Consider the following 15,942-nt stretch of genomic DNA (forward strand, 5'->3'; position numbering starts at 1 on the left):
AATAAAAAGGTAAGATAAAAGTAAATCAAAATGAGACACACAGCCATAATATTAACTCTTTTTATTGAAAACATCTTACTTTGTTTATAGATATTGTTGTTTAAAATAGTATCTCGGAGATCGTGTTAAAGTCTAAATATATTTATATTTTAAAACGGAGGGAGTATGTGCTACTGTGTTGTCTTATTTTGCGGTGCCGTGATCAGCTCTCACCAGCCACGGCACGATCCAACGGGGCCTAAGCCTAGCCACTCATCAAGATCATCAGATAGACGTACGTAGTGATCAAGTGATCATTACGCTGACTAACTAGCTAAGCCATAGCTTTGCAGTGCTCTCATCCACAACATGTGAAGACATATAACCAAGACATGTGTCACGGCACACAATGCCACCACGTACGTATGCTCGATCCATCCATCGTCGACCGCCGTCTCACGTAGCTGAGTAGTGAAGCACAGGTAAACCTCCTCATCCGATGGATCCTTTTGTTGCGTTGTTGTCAACATTGCCATCGATCGATCGAGATAGATAGATGGATGTATACTAAAACTCTTTAGCCTGAAGCGTACATACTACAGAGCCAATGTGAAAAATAATTTTTTCAGACGGGTCAAAAGTAATTTTCACATGCGGACCGATCTCTAGTCCGTCTGTCCGAAAAGGTCTACGAAAATCCAACCTTTCCATGCGGTGGCGCACACCGCCAACTTTGGTCCACAACTTTCACAGCGACAAAGCGATCGAGACAAAATTAACCTCGCCGTGCAGTGCACCACCGGTGCGTGCTAGCCCTCATCAGATGAGGCCGTAATCGATCTGAACCACCACTGCCAAAAGAGGTTAGAAACTGACCTGATCAGATGAGCTTATCATTTCCCGCACGGTTCAGATCTGCTGCTAGCTAGCATGTTACGTAAATACGTACAAAAACGACCTTATCATCTCGTTTCACATGTTTCCGCACCGTAGTACTGCACTTGGGTTATAACTTCTCGACCTTCAACACTTAAAGGTAGATAATTACTGACAATAGTAGGGTGTGTCACTAGTTGGCTACTTGGCTGTGCAATTTTTCCCCCTCTTTAATTTAAAAGCGTCAATGAGACTACGAGAGTTAGTTGATCGATGACCTATGAATGTGAAACCAATTCAATTATTATTCCTCCTCGTGATTTAATTACAAACAGATCCAGACTATGCCGTCGTGGACTTCCTCCACCGTCGCTGATCGATATATGCAGCTTCAATTCAATTCATTTTAATTTTTCTAGTGATCTTACATGGAAAAATGGCTAGCAAATAACTCTCACCTACTCCCTGGCTGCGAGCTGCTTATTTATACCGAGCGATCACTTGCTCATGAGGGGCACGAGGCAGTGTGTGCAGCAGCATCAAACGCCTCACCTGCACGAGCAAACGAACAAAAAAAAACGTTGCTGGAAATAATGGAGGTGAAGGTGTTGAGCTCTAGACTGGTCAGGCCGTCGTACCCGGCGTCGGCGGCGGCGCCGGAGGAGGAGTTCGTGCCGTCGTCGATGTTCGACAAGGTGACGTACGACATGCAGATGGCCATCATCTACGCGTTCCGGCCGCCGGGGCCCTCCGTGGCCGACATCGAGAAGGGGCTCGCCGCGGTGCTCGGCGTCTACCGCCTCTTCGCCGGACAGGTGGTCCGCGGCGGCGGCGGCGAGCTGCGGGGCGTCGTGCTGAATGACCATGGGGCCAGGCTGGTCGAGGCCTGCGTGGATGGTAGCCTCGCCGACATCGCGCCGGCGAAGCCGTCGCCGGTGGTGCTGCGGCTGCATCCCAGCCTCGAGGGGGAGATCGAGGAGGTCGTGCAGGTGCAGCTCACGCGGTTCGCGTGCGGCTCGCTGGCCGTCGGGTTCACGGCGAACCACGCCGTCGCGGATGGGCACGCCACCAGCGACTTCCTCGTCGCGTGGGGCCGCGCCGCGCGTGGGCTCGCCGTGGCCGCCACGGCGGCGGCGCCGCCGCACCACCACCCGGGGATGTTCCGGCCACGCGACCCGCCGCTCGTCGAGTTCGAGCACCGCGGCGTGGAGTACTACCGCCCGCCGCCGCCGGCGGCCGGTGTCGACGGCGATGTCGGCGGCGACCACAAGCAGCAGCACGGGCACGGCGGCGAGGAGGCGAGCCACGGGATCGTGATCCACAAGGCGCACTTCACCAAGGACTTCATCGCGAGGCTCCGCGCGGCGGCGTCGGAGGGGCGCGGTCGGCCGTTCAGCCGGTTCGAGACCATCCTCGCCCACGTGTGGCGCACCATGACGCGGGCGCGGGGGCTCGGCAACCCGCTCCAGAGCTCCACCATCCGCATCTCCGTCGACGGCCGGCAGCGGCTGTCGGCGCCGGCGGGGTACTTCGGCAACCTCGTCCTCTGGGCGTTCCCGCGCGCCACCGTGGGGGACCTCCTCGGGCGGCCGCTGAAGCACGCGGCGCAGGTGATCCACGACGCCGTCGCCCGCGCCGACGCCGCCTACTTCCGGTCGTTCGTCGACTTCGCGAGCTCCGGCGCCGTCGAGGGCGAGGGGCTCGCCCCGACCGCCGTGCTCAAGGACGTGCTGTGCCCCGACCTGGAGGTGGACAGCTGGCTCACCTTCCCGTTCTACGAGCTCGACTTCGGCGGCGGCTGCCCGACCTACTTCATGCCGTCGTACTTTCCGACGGAGGGGATGCTGTTCCTGGTGCCGTCGTACCTCGGCGACGGCAGCGTCGACGCCTTCGTCCCCGTCTTCAACCACAACCTCGAGGCATTCAAGGAGAGCTGCTACTCCATAGAGTAGCTCTCTACCTTAGCTCTCGCCTCTCGCTCGAGTTTTATCCTAAATCTCTATATTGCATTTTGTGTTGCATGCGACGGTTGCGTGCATGGCGAACACCGACCGACCGACCGAACCGTATTTCCGCGTGTTTATGCACACCGATCGATCTTAGCTGATAGTTCGATTATTATTATTATTATTATTATTATACAGTATATTAATTATTCCGGTATGTGTAGCCGTGTGCATTTGTGCGTTGCTAGAGAGATCGACTTTTAATTTGCCGGAGTTGTAAGTTATGTAGGGTTGCTTTTTAATCCGTGAGCAGCTAGCAAAAAAAAAGGTGTCTTTATGTACTTTGTGTGCTGTACATGCATGTTCGATGTCTCCTAATGGTCTTTCTGTTGCAGGATGTATACATAAACCTTTATCTAATTGTCTATATGTCAAGCTTTGAAATGTTGCTACCTTTTTGTACGTTTGGTAGAGATCGATGGTATAGGTCAGATCCTAGACGATTCTTTGTGTTGCAGATGTCCAACACGATTGACTTTTAACTTTAGCTTGAGAGCATTCTCCTCTTGTTGTTTCTTGTGGTTTTTTCTTCCATGAGATGGGGCCGATCATTTGAATTCTGTGCTAGATACAGTTTGGTTTGTTAGAAAGTGGTCGAAAAATATTTGTAGGTAGGGTGCCGTACTGTGTGTTCTTTGTTTTTTATCCTAGATGGTCCCTTTTGGATCCTTCTTGCCGTGGAATCTGGATCATGTGCGTAGGTATAGAGGTTTTCTATGATGAATCATATGGATGCCCACTTACATAGATAAAGAATAAAAATATGGTATTCAAAACAGAAACGGAGGTAGTATTGTATTGTTTTCTTCACAATGCTTTTCGATTTGATGACATGGCGCGTTTTGGTTCTATGTCGATCAGTTTCCCTAAAGCCTGGATCAAACCCAACTATGATCCGTACTAGTGACATATTTGTAAGAATGTTTAGTATGTACTATGTAGTATCCTATTGTGTAAGGACAAGTGACTGCGACGCGGGGAGAGGGGATTACGCGGGTACGGTCTTGGGTAGACAAAATAAGGAAAGATGGCGAAAATTGTACTCTTTGTTTTGTGTTATAAGATATACATTTTATTACTTTTTTCTAAGTTAATTTTTTTAAAGTTTAATCAAGTTTATAGAAAAACACATCAAAATATTAAAATAATACAATATAATATCATAATATATTTAATATTAGAATGAAACTAATTTGGTGTTGTAAATGTTTCTATTTTTTATAGTTTAATCAAACTTAAAAAAGTTTAACTAAGAAAAAATTAAAACGTTTTATAATATAAAACAAAAGGTTGCATGTATATAACCCGGTTTAAGGTTTGAAAAGTAAAAGGTAGACAACTCAAGCTCTTGATGAGATTTTATGAATAGTCAAGGTGCCTTATATAGCTACCAACCAGCACAAGAAGAATTGAGTAGATGTCATGTTGAGAATTGCTCTAGTTTATCAGGTGTAGTATTTGTCCCTACATTTGACAACTTTATGCGTGCAGGCCCATGAATACATGATAGTCCACTTTACGACAATCCAGAAACACCCTGATCAACAACTCTACTTATGTTCCTCTACTTGTTTATGTACTAGTACAATCCACACAACACACCACCAACTTTTTGTTTGTTCACAAGTCGTCCAATTTTGTCCGATTCATCACTTTCATGCATTTTACAAATAAGCTCATCAGTCAAAAAATACCCAACAATATTAATACGTACTTTGTGTAATGTAGGGATCAATACTCTACTTAATTAGCAGTTCTAGGAAACCTGTCCAAGTATGTACTAGTCTAGCTACAAAGATATACAACGATCGATCGATGCAATACGACAATTATTAGCCGGTCTGTTTTCAAACCCCCAAACAAAAAGACAGAGAGGAAGACAATAAGCCGGTCACTGTAGAGAGAGATGCGCATCAAGTTGCATATTGAGTATATACCAGACAAAGTGTGCATACATATGTGGTGGAGCTAGCTAGCCCTTTTTATTGGGATAGCCGGCCGATCGATCGCGATAAAATTCTAGTAACAATTCTGTAGTAAAATATTACTTCGATTTAAGATTTAACGTATCGTACAATGGATCTGTTTGAAGAAGCTTAAAATTCTAAGAAACAGCTGGCGAAAAGCTAGCTTGTGAGAATCTGGAGAAGTTCGGAAAACCAACTTCTGACTTATAACTCATGTTCTAAATTCTACAACTACAAAATCTTAGAATCTTGGTAAGAATCTGGACTGTTTCAAGTAGTTTTTAGCAGCCGGAGATACTATAAGAAATTGTTGTTATCAGAAGCCTCCCCAAACAGACCCAATGAATTAAGCACGACGTCCCAGTGATAGTCTCGACAGGCTTCGTCGTTGGTACATAGTAGGGTGATCAAACACGTGAAGTGTGAGTATGACAAGTTGATGACAAACGCAGGTCTCGGCGCTAGCTGTGCCGGTGAAAGAGCGGCCACGAGAGGACGACGACGACGTGCAGGTCGATCGATCGATCGATCGCGGCGGCGGCTGCGACGTTGCGACGGGACGAAGGCAGAGGGGGGTACGCACGTCGGAGTCAGCCGGTCAGGCACGTCACGCACGCATACGGCGGCGAGTGTATGGTCGATCTCTCGTTTCATCTCTCTGAGAGTAGGTGAAGCAATGGAGACTGCACACAAAAGCAAACGTATGTACATTTTTTGAACTTTTTTCTTCTTCTTCTTTCCCCTAGATTTGCACTTTAGTTTGGTTTTCTCTGGCCTTTTCGATCGATTGATATGTAACTCCTGTTGGGTTGTCTATTTATTGACTGAATTTTCGGGCTCGATCGATCTCCTCGTACTTTTGGATTAAGGTGTAACTACTCTCGGATCATCTTTTCAACGAAAATTGTGACTTGTGAGGTATGATGTATGTATGACCGCAGAGTTTCGAGAGAAAAATGAACACCAGTATTGCTCTAGCAGCTCGTAAAGCTTATAAGTACCCTTAGCAAAATTTAATTTCCAAACTTAATTTTGAGTTAATGTACGTGTTTTTGCACAGCTTTTCTATTTTCAAGACTTAACTAGCTCTTAAATCACTAGTACTCCGGTAGAAATAAAAAAGTTATGGCATGACATTATTTTTTATTGCTTTATTTTTTGCACAATGTTGCCTCGTCGCATGTAGTATGTTATGATCTTAGGTCACGAACAAGATCGGGGATAGGTCGGAAAGAAGTGTTTTCCCGCCTATGAACTCAAACAGCAAACGCAACTTTTGAGGATTACTTTTGTATTAAAAAATGTCTTGTTCTGCTAAAGGGATTTGACCGGCTTTTATAGCCTACGGTCTTACATGTGATGTTACATTTCTACCCTCATGGGCTTTAGTGAACTTCCTATAATGCCCTTGCCATGTCAACAACCCTAGGGGTATTATAGTACATTCTCAGGGTCATTATAGTCTTTTGGCTCTAGCTGGCAAGAGTGGTTGAGAAGTGGCCCCCACAGAATCTTCCATTCGACTTGATCTTGACTCGAATAGGTTTTTCCTTCGAGTTCTCTTAGCCGAATGTCTTCTATACTTGAGGGATCGCACATCCTTCATCAACTTACCGATCGCCCAGGTTCACCTGCCATGTACTTAGAATTCATCTCCAAGCAAGATGAGTTACATATAAGTGATAAGAAGCCAGTCGAGAGTATTTTTCAACTCGTGAGTGTTTTCCTACTCGAGAGTGTTTTCCCTGTTTTACACTTAATATCTTTCCATAAACTATCTTAGATGTTTTGACCGGATAGGAGGAAGGGCGTTGTCCCCCTGTTACAACATAGTATTAATTTCAAGGTCTTACAAATTCAAGTGAATTTTACTTTTTTTTACGCGCAAAAGAATTATACGTCATTTGTGGAATTGACATTAAAATGTTGCATGACATATATACGTGCACTATCAATCATCCCAGCTAGTGATGATAGCCTTTTTAATTTTGCAAGGATGCAACTCGAATAACGGTTCTATTGGTGTTGTTTTCACATTATTTTAGTGGCAGTATTATAATAACGATTTAAATCAGTGGTAAATTTGCAATTGCTCTATTTATAAATGATTTATCTCAGGGCGAAATTAAATTATATCCAATAATATAGAGTCTACCTACTCCCCGTGGTGCATTTGAGTGTACCACGCGAATGTCAAATGAAGACTTGGCACGTAGTAGTTAGCATGAACCTATCGTCATAATCACTTCGATCAGTTAATTATTTGTTTGATCCGCAAGCTCTAGCATCCGACGTCTTGTGTGATTGCTCGGTCTACGCGTACGAAGAAACTGTCTTGTGTGTGAGATAAGACCAAATTAATTAGTGCAAACTGCAGTTTCTTCTCGGGTAATCAATTAACTGACTGACTTCTTGTTTTTGCATTAGTCAGCTGTGTTTGGTCAGATATTAATCATATATACTCGATCGAGTACTGCGGTCGATCGAATGGAGCTTTTCACGACGTGCAGTCTCACTAATTCATGTGTCTGCTGTTATTAATTAACAGGAGTTCATGTCAAATTGGCACTTTAATTTTCCAAAGAACAGATAAACTGAAGTTAGTATGAAAACGAAAAAAGAAAACTAATCTCGCTGGGCCTCCGTTTTGGACAGGTAGTGCACGTGTAGGCCTTTCTAAGCCCATGGATGTAATACTGACTTGCCATTAGCACATGGACTAAGTACACTTTGACTCCCTTAAATAGTAACCGAATCTGATTCGTGTCATTGAACCACAATACCGGATATCTCGACCCCCAACTATTAAAAGCGGTACAATTTAACTAACTTGGAGGTTTTGGAGAGCGGTTTCGCTGATTTGGGTGGCATTAGAATTAAAAACATATATGTGGGGCCCATTCCTCATTCACACAAATTGCACCGGCATTACGGTTTAAGGACATGAATCAAATTCGGTCACTAGTTAAGGGTGTCAAAGTGGACTTATTACTTAGCACATTGTACTGTTCGGGCCAAAGCCCAAAAAGGTTATCTTGCACACACACAAATCCACATTTGAAATTTAGAATCTTTCCATACAAGTAATACAACTGCTAAACTATATATCACCTCATCAATCTCAATGCCCTAACAAAATGTTTCCACATAACTTTACACCGTGCGTAAAGTGTGTTGACATCAAAGTACTAATTAAAACCATGCGAATACTGTATGTTCTGAAAAGAAATTATGCAGGCTACACAATTATACATCCATAGGCTAAGTTCCTAAAAGAAAGGCTGTATATATCCGGCTGAATGTAGAGGTTGGATAAAAAATACCCTTCTCTAAAAAATATCGTGGACATGTGTTAGGATTAGGTAATCCATTATCCATGTTATTATACACTGTACTGAGTACTACTATCAAACTACTTCCAAAAGGATATACAGTATTCTCCAACAAGTCAAATGAACCTGGCCGGGATCATGGAATTAGATGTCCATGTTCAATGAACCGCATGTCCCAACCGTTCAGCTTACCATTCCAGTTGTGTTTATCATGTGTATCCATCTCCTTCTCTTAAGGTCTACTCATTTTATATATTTTTTAGATTTTCTTGAACAGACAGTCTTGATAATGTAATGCCAATTGTTGATCGGATGTACCGACACTGCACATTGCCATATATAGTTTGTTTAAAACTGAATGAACCATGCCGAGAACATGGCAATTCACTATTTTTTGACGAACCGATCGAATGGCGGAGTCGTTGTAGGACGAAACTGAGAGGCTGAGATTTCCGCCGTGGGCCGAATATTCTGGGCCAGTACTGTTGGTGAAGCCCACTTTGATTGATGTATGTTTTCTTGGGCTGCATTCAATGGCCCATCAGAGTGCTAATTTGCCATGTACAAAAACCATAATTAAGCCCATAAGCACTGATATTTCCATTTAAAAAAAAGGAACTGCCTATACATTTGTCGGGTGATTTTTAACAAGAAATCACCTAGATTTTTTCTACACTTAGATTTATATCCAACGGACTACAAAATAAAATAACTAATATAAATTTACTTATTCAACATTTTTATCAAAATTACAGTGCACTTACATGTCATATCAACTAAATTTACATATGTAATTTTAGTTATATAGGACTGTAATTTTATATTTTAAATACTTATATGTCATATCAATTGAATTTACAAATATAATTTTAGTTATATAGGAGTGTAATTTTATATTTTATAGAAAATAACGAATGCATATTTAATTACACAATATTTTTATCAAAATTACAGTACACTTACGTGTCATATCAACTGAATTTACAGATGTAATTTTAGTTATATAGGACTGTAACTTTATACAATTATAGTGTAATTACATTGTAACTTACATATAACTATAGTGTAATTATAGTGTAACTTGCATGTAACTTCAATGTAACTTGTATGTAACTTTTAAAACACTGCTAGTCATACGAAATAGACATTACGTGAGATCTCTCACCCGTATTAAAGTAATATTATCGTTCAATCACTTTCGTTCTATACAGTGGCAAAGCTAAAAAAAAGATGCGTACAATACCTCGCTTGGTTATCAGTGCCTTGCCCTAATCAGGTGCTAATCGGTAGGTTGAAAAAAGTCAAATTTTAAGTAAAAAATTTGACGACAGATTTATAGCAAAACTGTAAAAAAAAAGCCTCATTGGTTGCTCACATATTTTAATAAGTCATTTTGCCTTATTAGAGAATAAAAACTAATTTATATGTGTTCTTAACGATTTAAAAGTTATTGTTAAAAAAACTACGTTAAAGATATCTTAAAAATTAACTTTAAAATTAAGTTTAAAAATTTAAATTTTTGTTTCTGTTTTTTGTTTTGGCTTAGAAGGCAACCGATGGGCTCTTAATTGTCGCGAAGAAAAAAAAAAGAGAAGACTGGATTAACAATGCCTAACACCTGGTCGAAAAGAGGAGGAGAAAAAAAAATGAAAAACACGTCACACTTCCAGCTGAATGCCTGAATCACGTTTTGATTAATCTGAACCGAAGTGGCCAATGCAATGTTGTGTTGTTTCGCCGTCGATCACTAGTTCACAACGTGGTGGAACGCCTCACTCTTTGCCACCAAACAGTTAAGCGTCGTATGCGTTAAAGGCTTAAAATACAGGGTGATTTTTGCACCTTATTTATGTTTTCCTCTCTTTTTTGATCTTCAGAGACATGTTTTCCTTTTCTTTGTAGTCAAAGTGTGCAGGGCTCACACAACATACCAAGAGATACTAATTCACTCAGGGCCGTCCCATGAATTTTGGGGGCCCTGTGCAAAAATCTTATCTAAATACTAAACATAAGCTATAAAATGGAATAACAAAAAAAACTTAGGATGCTTGAATTGCAGCACGAAGAGAGAAAAAAACTCTCTCATTTTACGCGCACATATTTCCCGCAATGCTATAGACGGTGCGTTTTTATAAAAATAAATTTTGAAAAGTTGCTTTAAAAATAATATTAATCCATTTTCAAGTTTGAAATTATTATTACTCAATTAAACATACACTAATGGCTGACGTATCTTGTCAATTTCTCTTTTCCCATCCTCTCAAACGCACACCCTTATACTCTATGACATATTTTGTAGCAATATAAACTAGAGTGGAACAAAAATTGTATATGTGGATAATCTTAAATTGAAAAGCATAATTCTTTTAGTGCTTCCTGAAATAAAATTTTCAATGATTTGCAGAAGACATTGGTTGAAACTTGAAAGTTGAAATGCTATATAAACCTATGCACATATAGATAAAGATGTCAAAAATATTATTTAATTTAGTATGCATACTAGATAAATCATAAACTTTGTGTGCAAAATAAAAAATTAGTGCACATACAACTGCATGCGGTTTCGTCATGGAGGGCAAAGGCGTTTGCTTGCTGCCTTGCCGATTTGATGCTTGCTACTTTGCTGCGGCACAACACACAACGGCAGACGCACAGACGTCGAGCGACGAGCATGTCAGATTGGGGGCCCCTTGAAGATCGGGGGCCCTGCGCGATCGCACTGGTCGCACCCCCCTTGGGACGGCCCTGAATTCACTAAATGCAGACAATTTGAAAAAAAAATCATAAAAATTGACCATATGCATATATACACACACACACACGCCTGCCACCGAATTCTGACTGCCAAGGATCATCAACGTGAAGCGTCTGCCAAATCGCTAACGTGCCCAACGTGAATTGATCAGTTATAAGAAACTACTGTAAAAGTGAAGCAAAAGTAAGACTAATTTGTTGAAGATATCACTTTACTCTTTTTCCTACTATCTTTTTCGCACTTGAGCTAGCGTTCAGTTTTTTTTTCTTTTCTCATCAGGGAATTCTGTCGATTGAAGCTATTACACTTGGCAGGATACTGGAGTGAGGATAAGGCATACATGTATGTATGTGGGTCCCACGGTGCATGTCATGCTGACCCCACCACCACCCCCCCTGGCCCCTTGGCAACCCCCAAGGGCTGGAACAGGCAGCTAGTATCCGCAGAGGCTCATGCACGGACACTGACATTAGGGGCCCACTGTTGATACGCTCACTGTTCAGGAATGAAACATTGCTGATCCCTGTGACTTAATGGCTAATGGCGACATCGATGATCGATCGACCACAATCAAGACGGGAATTATAGCTCTTCTATGCCCTCTAAAACCTACTGATGCCTTATAATGCACTACCGCCGTCTCAAAATAGATTCATTTGTAGGGAAGATATTTTCATCGTTTGAGAAGATATCATTTCGTTTCGTGCATGCCACCTAAATTATCATAAAAAAATTTAGAAAAAAATTTAACAAGATATATTAATATGAAAAATATTATTTTACAAGCATGTAAGTTAAAAAAAACCACCCTCTACAAATTCTAATAAAAATAACAAATTTTAATTTTTTTTTACAACTTGTAAAAGTTTAATTTGGCCTTACATATTTATGGAGTGATATATTTTATATTAATATATGTTTATAAAGTGATATATTTTATATTAATCTATGTTATTATTTTTTTTATAACTATTTAAATGACATGTAAACATTAAGAGGGCATTCATTCTCTTGATGGACGAAAATCCATATCCTCATCTGTACACTCTAATATTTGTCTCGAGATAAGTTAGTTTCTCAGCGGATAGTTGTGCGATTGTCGCATGCGTGCAATTGACATTTGCTACAGATAATCTGAGCATGTTGACATTCACGTTGGTCCCATATTGCCGATGAGATCATCCGTCCGGCATCCGAGGGGATCAGATGAGATGAGAAAAAAAGGGAAAGAAAAAAGAGAGGCAGTGAGAGTGAGAGAGATCAGAGATGAGGATTCCATCCAAGAATCAAATCTGTTTGAAGCGGATACCCTGCACACGTCTGCTTCGCGCGCTTTTTTCCCGCTCCATGAGTTGTCGCCGCGTCAGAGGCCTCCTCCTCCGGCACTCCGGCGATTCCCATCCCATCCGTCGCCGGTGGTCCAAATGGATTAGTATCCGTCTATCCGAAAGCGACCACTGTACTCCCTCCGTCCCAAAATAAGTACACTTTTACACTGTTTATGTTCAACATTTGACCGTTCGTCTTATTTAAAATTTTTTTATGATTAGTATTTTTTATTGATATTATATGATAAAACATAAATAGTACTTTACGTGTGACTAAATTTTTTTATTTTTTTCATAAAATTTTTAAATAAGACAAACGATCAAACTTTGGACATGGATATCACGGTTGCATTTATTTTGGGATGGAGGTAGTACTGTGCAGATCAATGTGCCTCCGAGTCTTAATTCAGTCAGAGTTCTGTCTGATGATCCTGCGTGCTCAATTCAGCTGCGTGCAAAACGTGGACGTATGTTTGGTTTGCACTGCAGTCTTTTTCTTTTGGAGAAAATGTGCAGGTTTCTGTTAGGTTTGCTGACACGAAAAGGTTCAGAGACGTACTACTCTTGATATAATTCTTTAAATTTTTTTTCGCAGTATAAAAATGCCGACTTCTTTCAGAACCATTGAAAATAAATTTGAGTAGGACAATCATCTGTGTTTTTAATACTCCCCTACGCACTTTGGTTCATTGGTTGCATGCTTTCATTAGTAAACTGTTGGGATATTGACGTTTGGTTAGCGTTATCCTGTTGGAAATATCAGAGCACATGGCAAAAAAGAAAACATAATCAAAAGTAATATATGCTACCCAGTATTACTGACTACAGAATATCGTGTGCTAAGAATGAAACTGCACTGAATTTTTCAAATTCAGTCGTACGGGGCTTGCATTGCATGCTCGTACAGTATCTGAATTTTAGACTATTGTTGCTATGGATTTGGATCAGGAATAGGCAGTTACAATCTGATTGATGATTTGTGCTCGTACTATGTTGAAATTGTTGCACAGTTTGCAGTCTTTTGTGTGAAGGAAATATTTTTTTTACAGTACTATGTTGAAACTGTTGCACAGTTTGCCGTCTTCTGTGTGAAGGAGATATGGAGCTCAGTCTCAATACAGTTGTTTTCTTTTCTTATTTGAAGTCGATGAAATTTACTCCCTCCGTTTCTAAATATTTAACGCCGTTGATTTTTTAGCACATGTTTAACCGTTCGTCTTATTCAAAAACTTTTACGAAATATATAAAACTATATGTATACATATAAGTATTTTTAACAATGAATCAAATGATAGAAAAAAATTAATAATTACTTAAATTTTTTTTAATAAGACGAACGGTCAAACATATTTAAAAAAGTCAACGGCGTCAAATATTTTGAAACGGGGGAGTATTAGGAAAGGACCGGGAAATGATTCGCTGACCCAAGCGGATCGGAAGAAATGTACTACTGCAGTATATGTATAGTTTATAGTACATTGTAAACTGTAACCCACCCTGGTTTTGATACACATTCTGATTGCATCCTGCTTTAAGAGAAAGACAGTTTGCAAAATCTTTTAAAATATTAACAACTTTGTGGTCACCATATCCTGTTGGAAAGAACAGATCATGTGGCAGAAAGAAGAGGCAGAACAAAGTGCAGAACTGTTTCTTCTTCTTCTTTTTTTTTTTTTTGCAAAATTAAGAGCAAGAACAAGCATGCTCATACTAAAACGTGGTACCTAAAAAAAAACTCTGAATATTTTTTTTCTCGAATGAAACCCCATGCCTGAACTGTGGGCATAATAAAATTCAGAGAGAAGATGGGCTATGAAAGTTTTCAAACACAGCTAGTAGCTCCCAGTAGCAGAAGCAGATCTTGCTGACTGGGTTCACATGGCCACCACTAATCACACATCATTACCACCACAATAACCATCATTATCTAGGGGTTTGTAGGGGTTATTTGTTAATGACCCAATTGAGGGTGGTGTGCTGAGTGCTGACCAATCCTCCTTATCCACCCGCCAAAAAAGAAAAGGCAATCCGCTGATGAGAGCATGTAAAATAGCAGGCTATAAATCAGCTATAAATATATTTTAAAGATATAAAGGAAGAGAGAAGAGCAGCGGGCTACAGATTTATAGCTAGCTGCAGCACGGACTTCAAGACGTAATGTGTGTATGACAGGTGAGACAAGGTGTTAATAGTATAGTAAGCAACTATTATATGAATTAGCTATTACATTATGTATAGATAATTAGGAGCTAATAGTAGGCTATACTATTGACTTGCTCTGAGGGAGAGAGATGAGGAGGACGACGCGCGCGGCTACCAACTGCCGCACCGCACCGCACCGCCCCCGCGGCGGCATATTCCCTCGTCTCCTCCGCTTTCTTTATCGCCCCCCGAGTCGCCTTCCGCTCCGTCGGCTCGTCGCGCGCGGCCTCGACCTCGATCGCCTTTTCTTCTTCTCTTCCTGCTCCTGTGTGTGTGTCTCTCTCTCTCCTGTGGCTACAGCTGAGCTGAGCTGTGCAAGTGCAGATCCTGTTTAGCTTAGCACACAGCTTCAGCTGATTGATGAGCAGTGGGGGGCAGAGTAGTGCGGGACTGCGTCGTCCTAGTCTGATCGTCTTGTCTCTCCATATTTGTATTGAAAAAATATTTTATATAAATATGAAATATGCGATTATTGGTTGTGTATTTATTGGCCGAGGTCGAAGATACGAACCATTTCAGTTTGTCTGAAATAATACGTGATCTTGTTCTACGCCCTGTTTCCTTTACTTTTATAGTTTGTTACGTTTTGCAGTAATTTTACAGTCATTAAGAAAGTATCTTAAGATATTTAAATTTTACATAAAATTTTTAGTATCTTACGATACTTAATTAATAACTAGAGCTATCAAATTTTACATCAGAAAATACGATCCTCATACTTTCTCAAGGTTAATAAAATTTACCTTAACGTTTAATGTATTCAGGTGGGGAGTCTCCCTCGTTGAAAACTAGAAAAAGGAAAATTTGTGATTAACTGAGATTTGATAATTATTTGAAAGTTAGTTTTTTCTTTCATAATCTTGGTAAGATATGTGATCAAGATGTTCCACGAGAAAATGCCGCGGAAAATCGAACTCATGGCAAGTCAATGACCAAATATTATCATGAGATATATTATTTATGTTGTTATTCATATCTGGTGCTTTCGGTGTGACATTTTGTGTCTATGTGGTGTGGTAGTTTCTGATTTGCTGAATACCCATTTTTTAGCATAAAACATACAGTATTCAAAACAAAGATCACGTTGTCAGGATCGCCGCCTCCAGAAGTCCAGATGAATAAAGCCCATTCCAGCTTCTCTTCCTTGTTGAACTAGAGATCCAGCGAAGAACAGGACTGAACAATATACAATCCTATCTTACAGTGTAGCGAAGCACATGGCACACTGAACCTGAACAGCCTGACTATAACCAAAGAGCCAAATCCAAATCCGAATTGGCCATCCTCCCCGTTTTGTTGCGGCCCGGAAATCCCCAAAATTCAACCAAACTTTGACCTCACTCCTCACTCCTTTCAAAAAACTACAATATTTAAATCGCTCGGCTTGATTTTAAAACAAAATTTAAATTCCCTGGAGATTTTCTCTTTAAAAAGGAGAGAAAATTCAGGCGAGGTGGCTGCTATAAAAACACATGAGCAACCAGTCTATCTCTCTCT

At 40.9% G+C, this 15,942-nt stretch overlaps 1 protein-coding gene across 1 annotated transcript; it reads left to right on the forward strand.

Moving 5' to 3' along the window:
- The first annotated feature begins 1,283 nt into the window (after positions 1-1,283).
- LOC127784161 (putrescine hydroxycinnamoyltransferase) lies at positions 1,284-3,221 on the forward strand. Its single transcript, XM_052311355.1, has one exon. It carries the CDS (start codon positions 1,284-1,286, stop codon positions 2,805-2,807), a length of 1,524 nt encoding a protein of 507 aa, XP_052167315.1. The 3' UTR covers positions 2,808-3,221.
- The last annotated feature ends 12,721 nt before the right edge of the window (positions 3,222-15,942 follow it).

Source organism: Oryza glaberrima, chromosome 9, assembly GCF_000147395.1.
Source record: "Oryza glaberrima chromosome 9, OglaRS2, whole genome shotgun sequence".
In the NCBI taxonomy this organism is placed as follows: Eukaryota; Viridiplantae; Streptophyta; class Magnoliopsida; order Poales; family Poaceae; genus Oryza; species Oryza glaberrima.

Coding starts and splice junctions, on each gene's coding strand:
- LOC127784161 (XM_052311355.1), top strand. CDS start 1,284: ATGGAAAAATGGCTAGCAAATAACTCTCACCTACTCCCTGGCTGCGAG.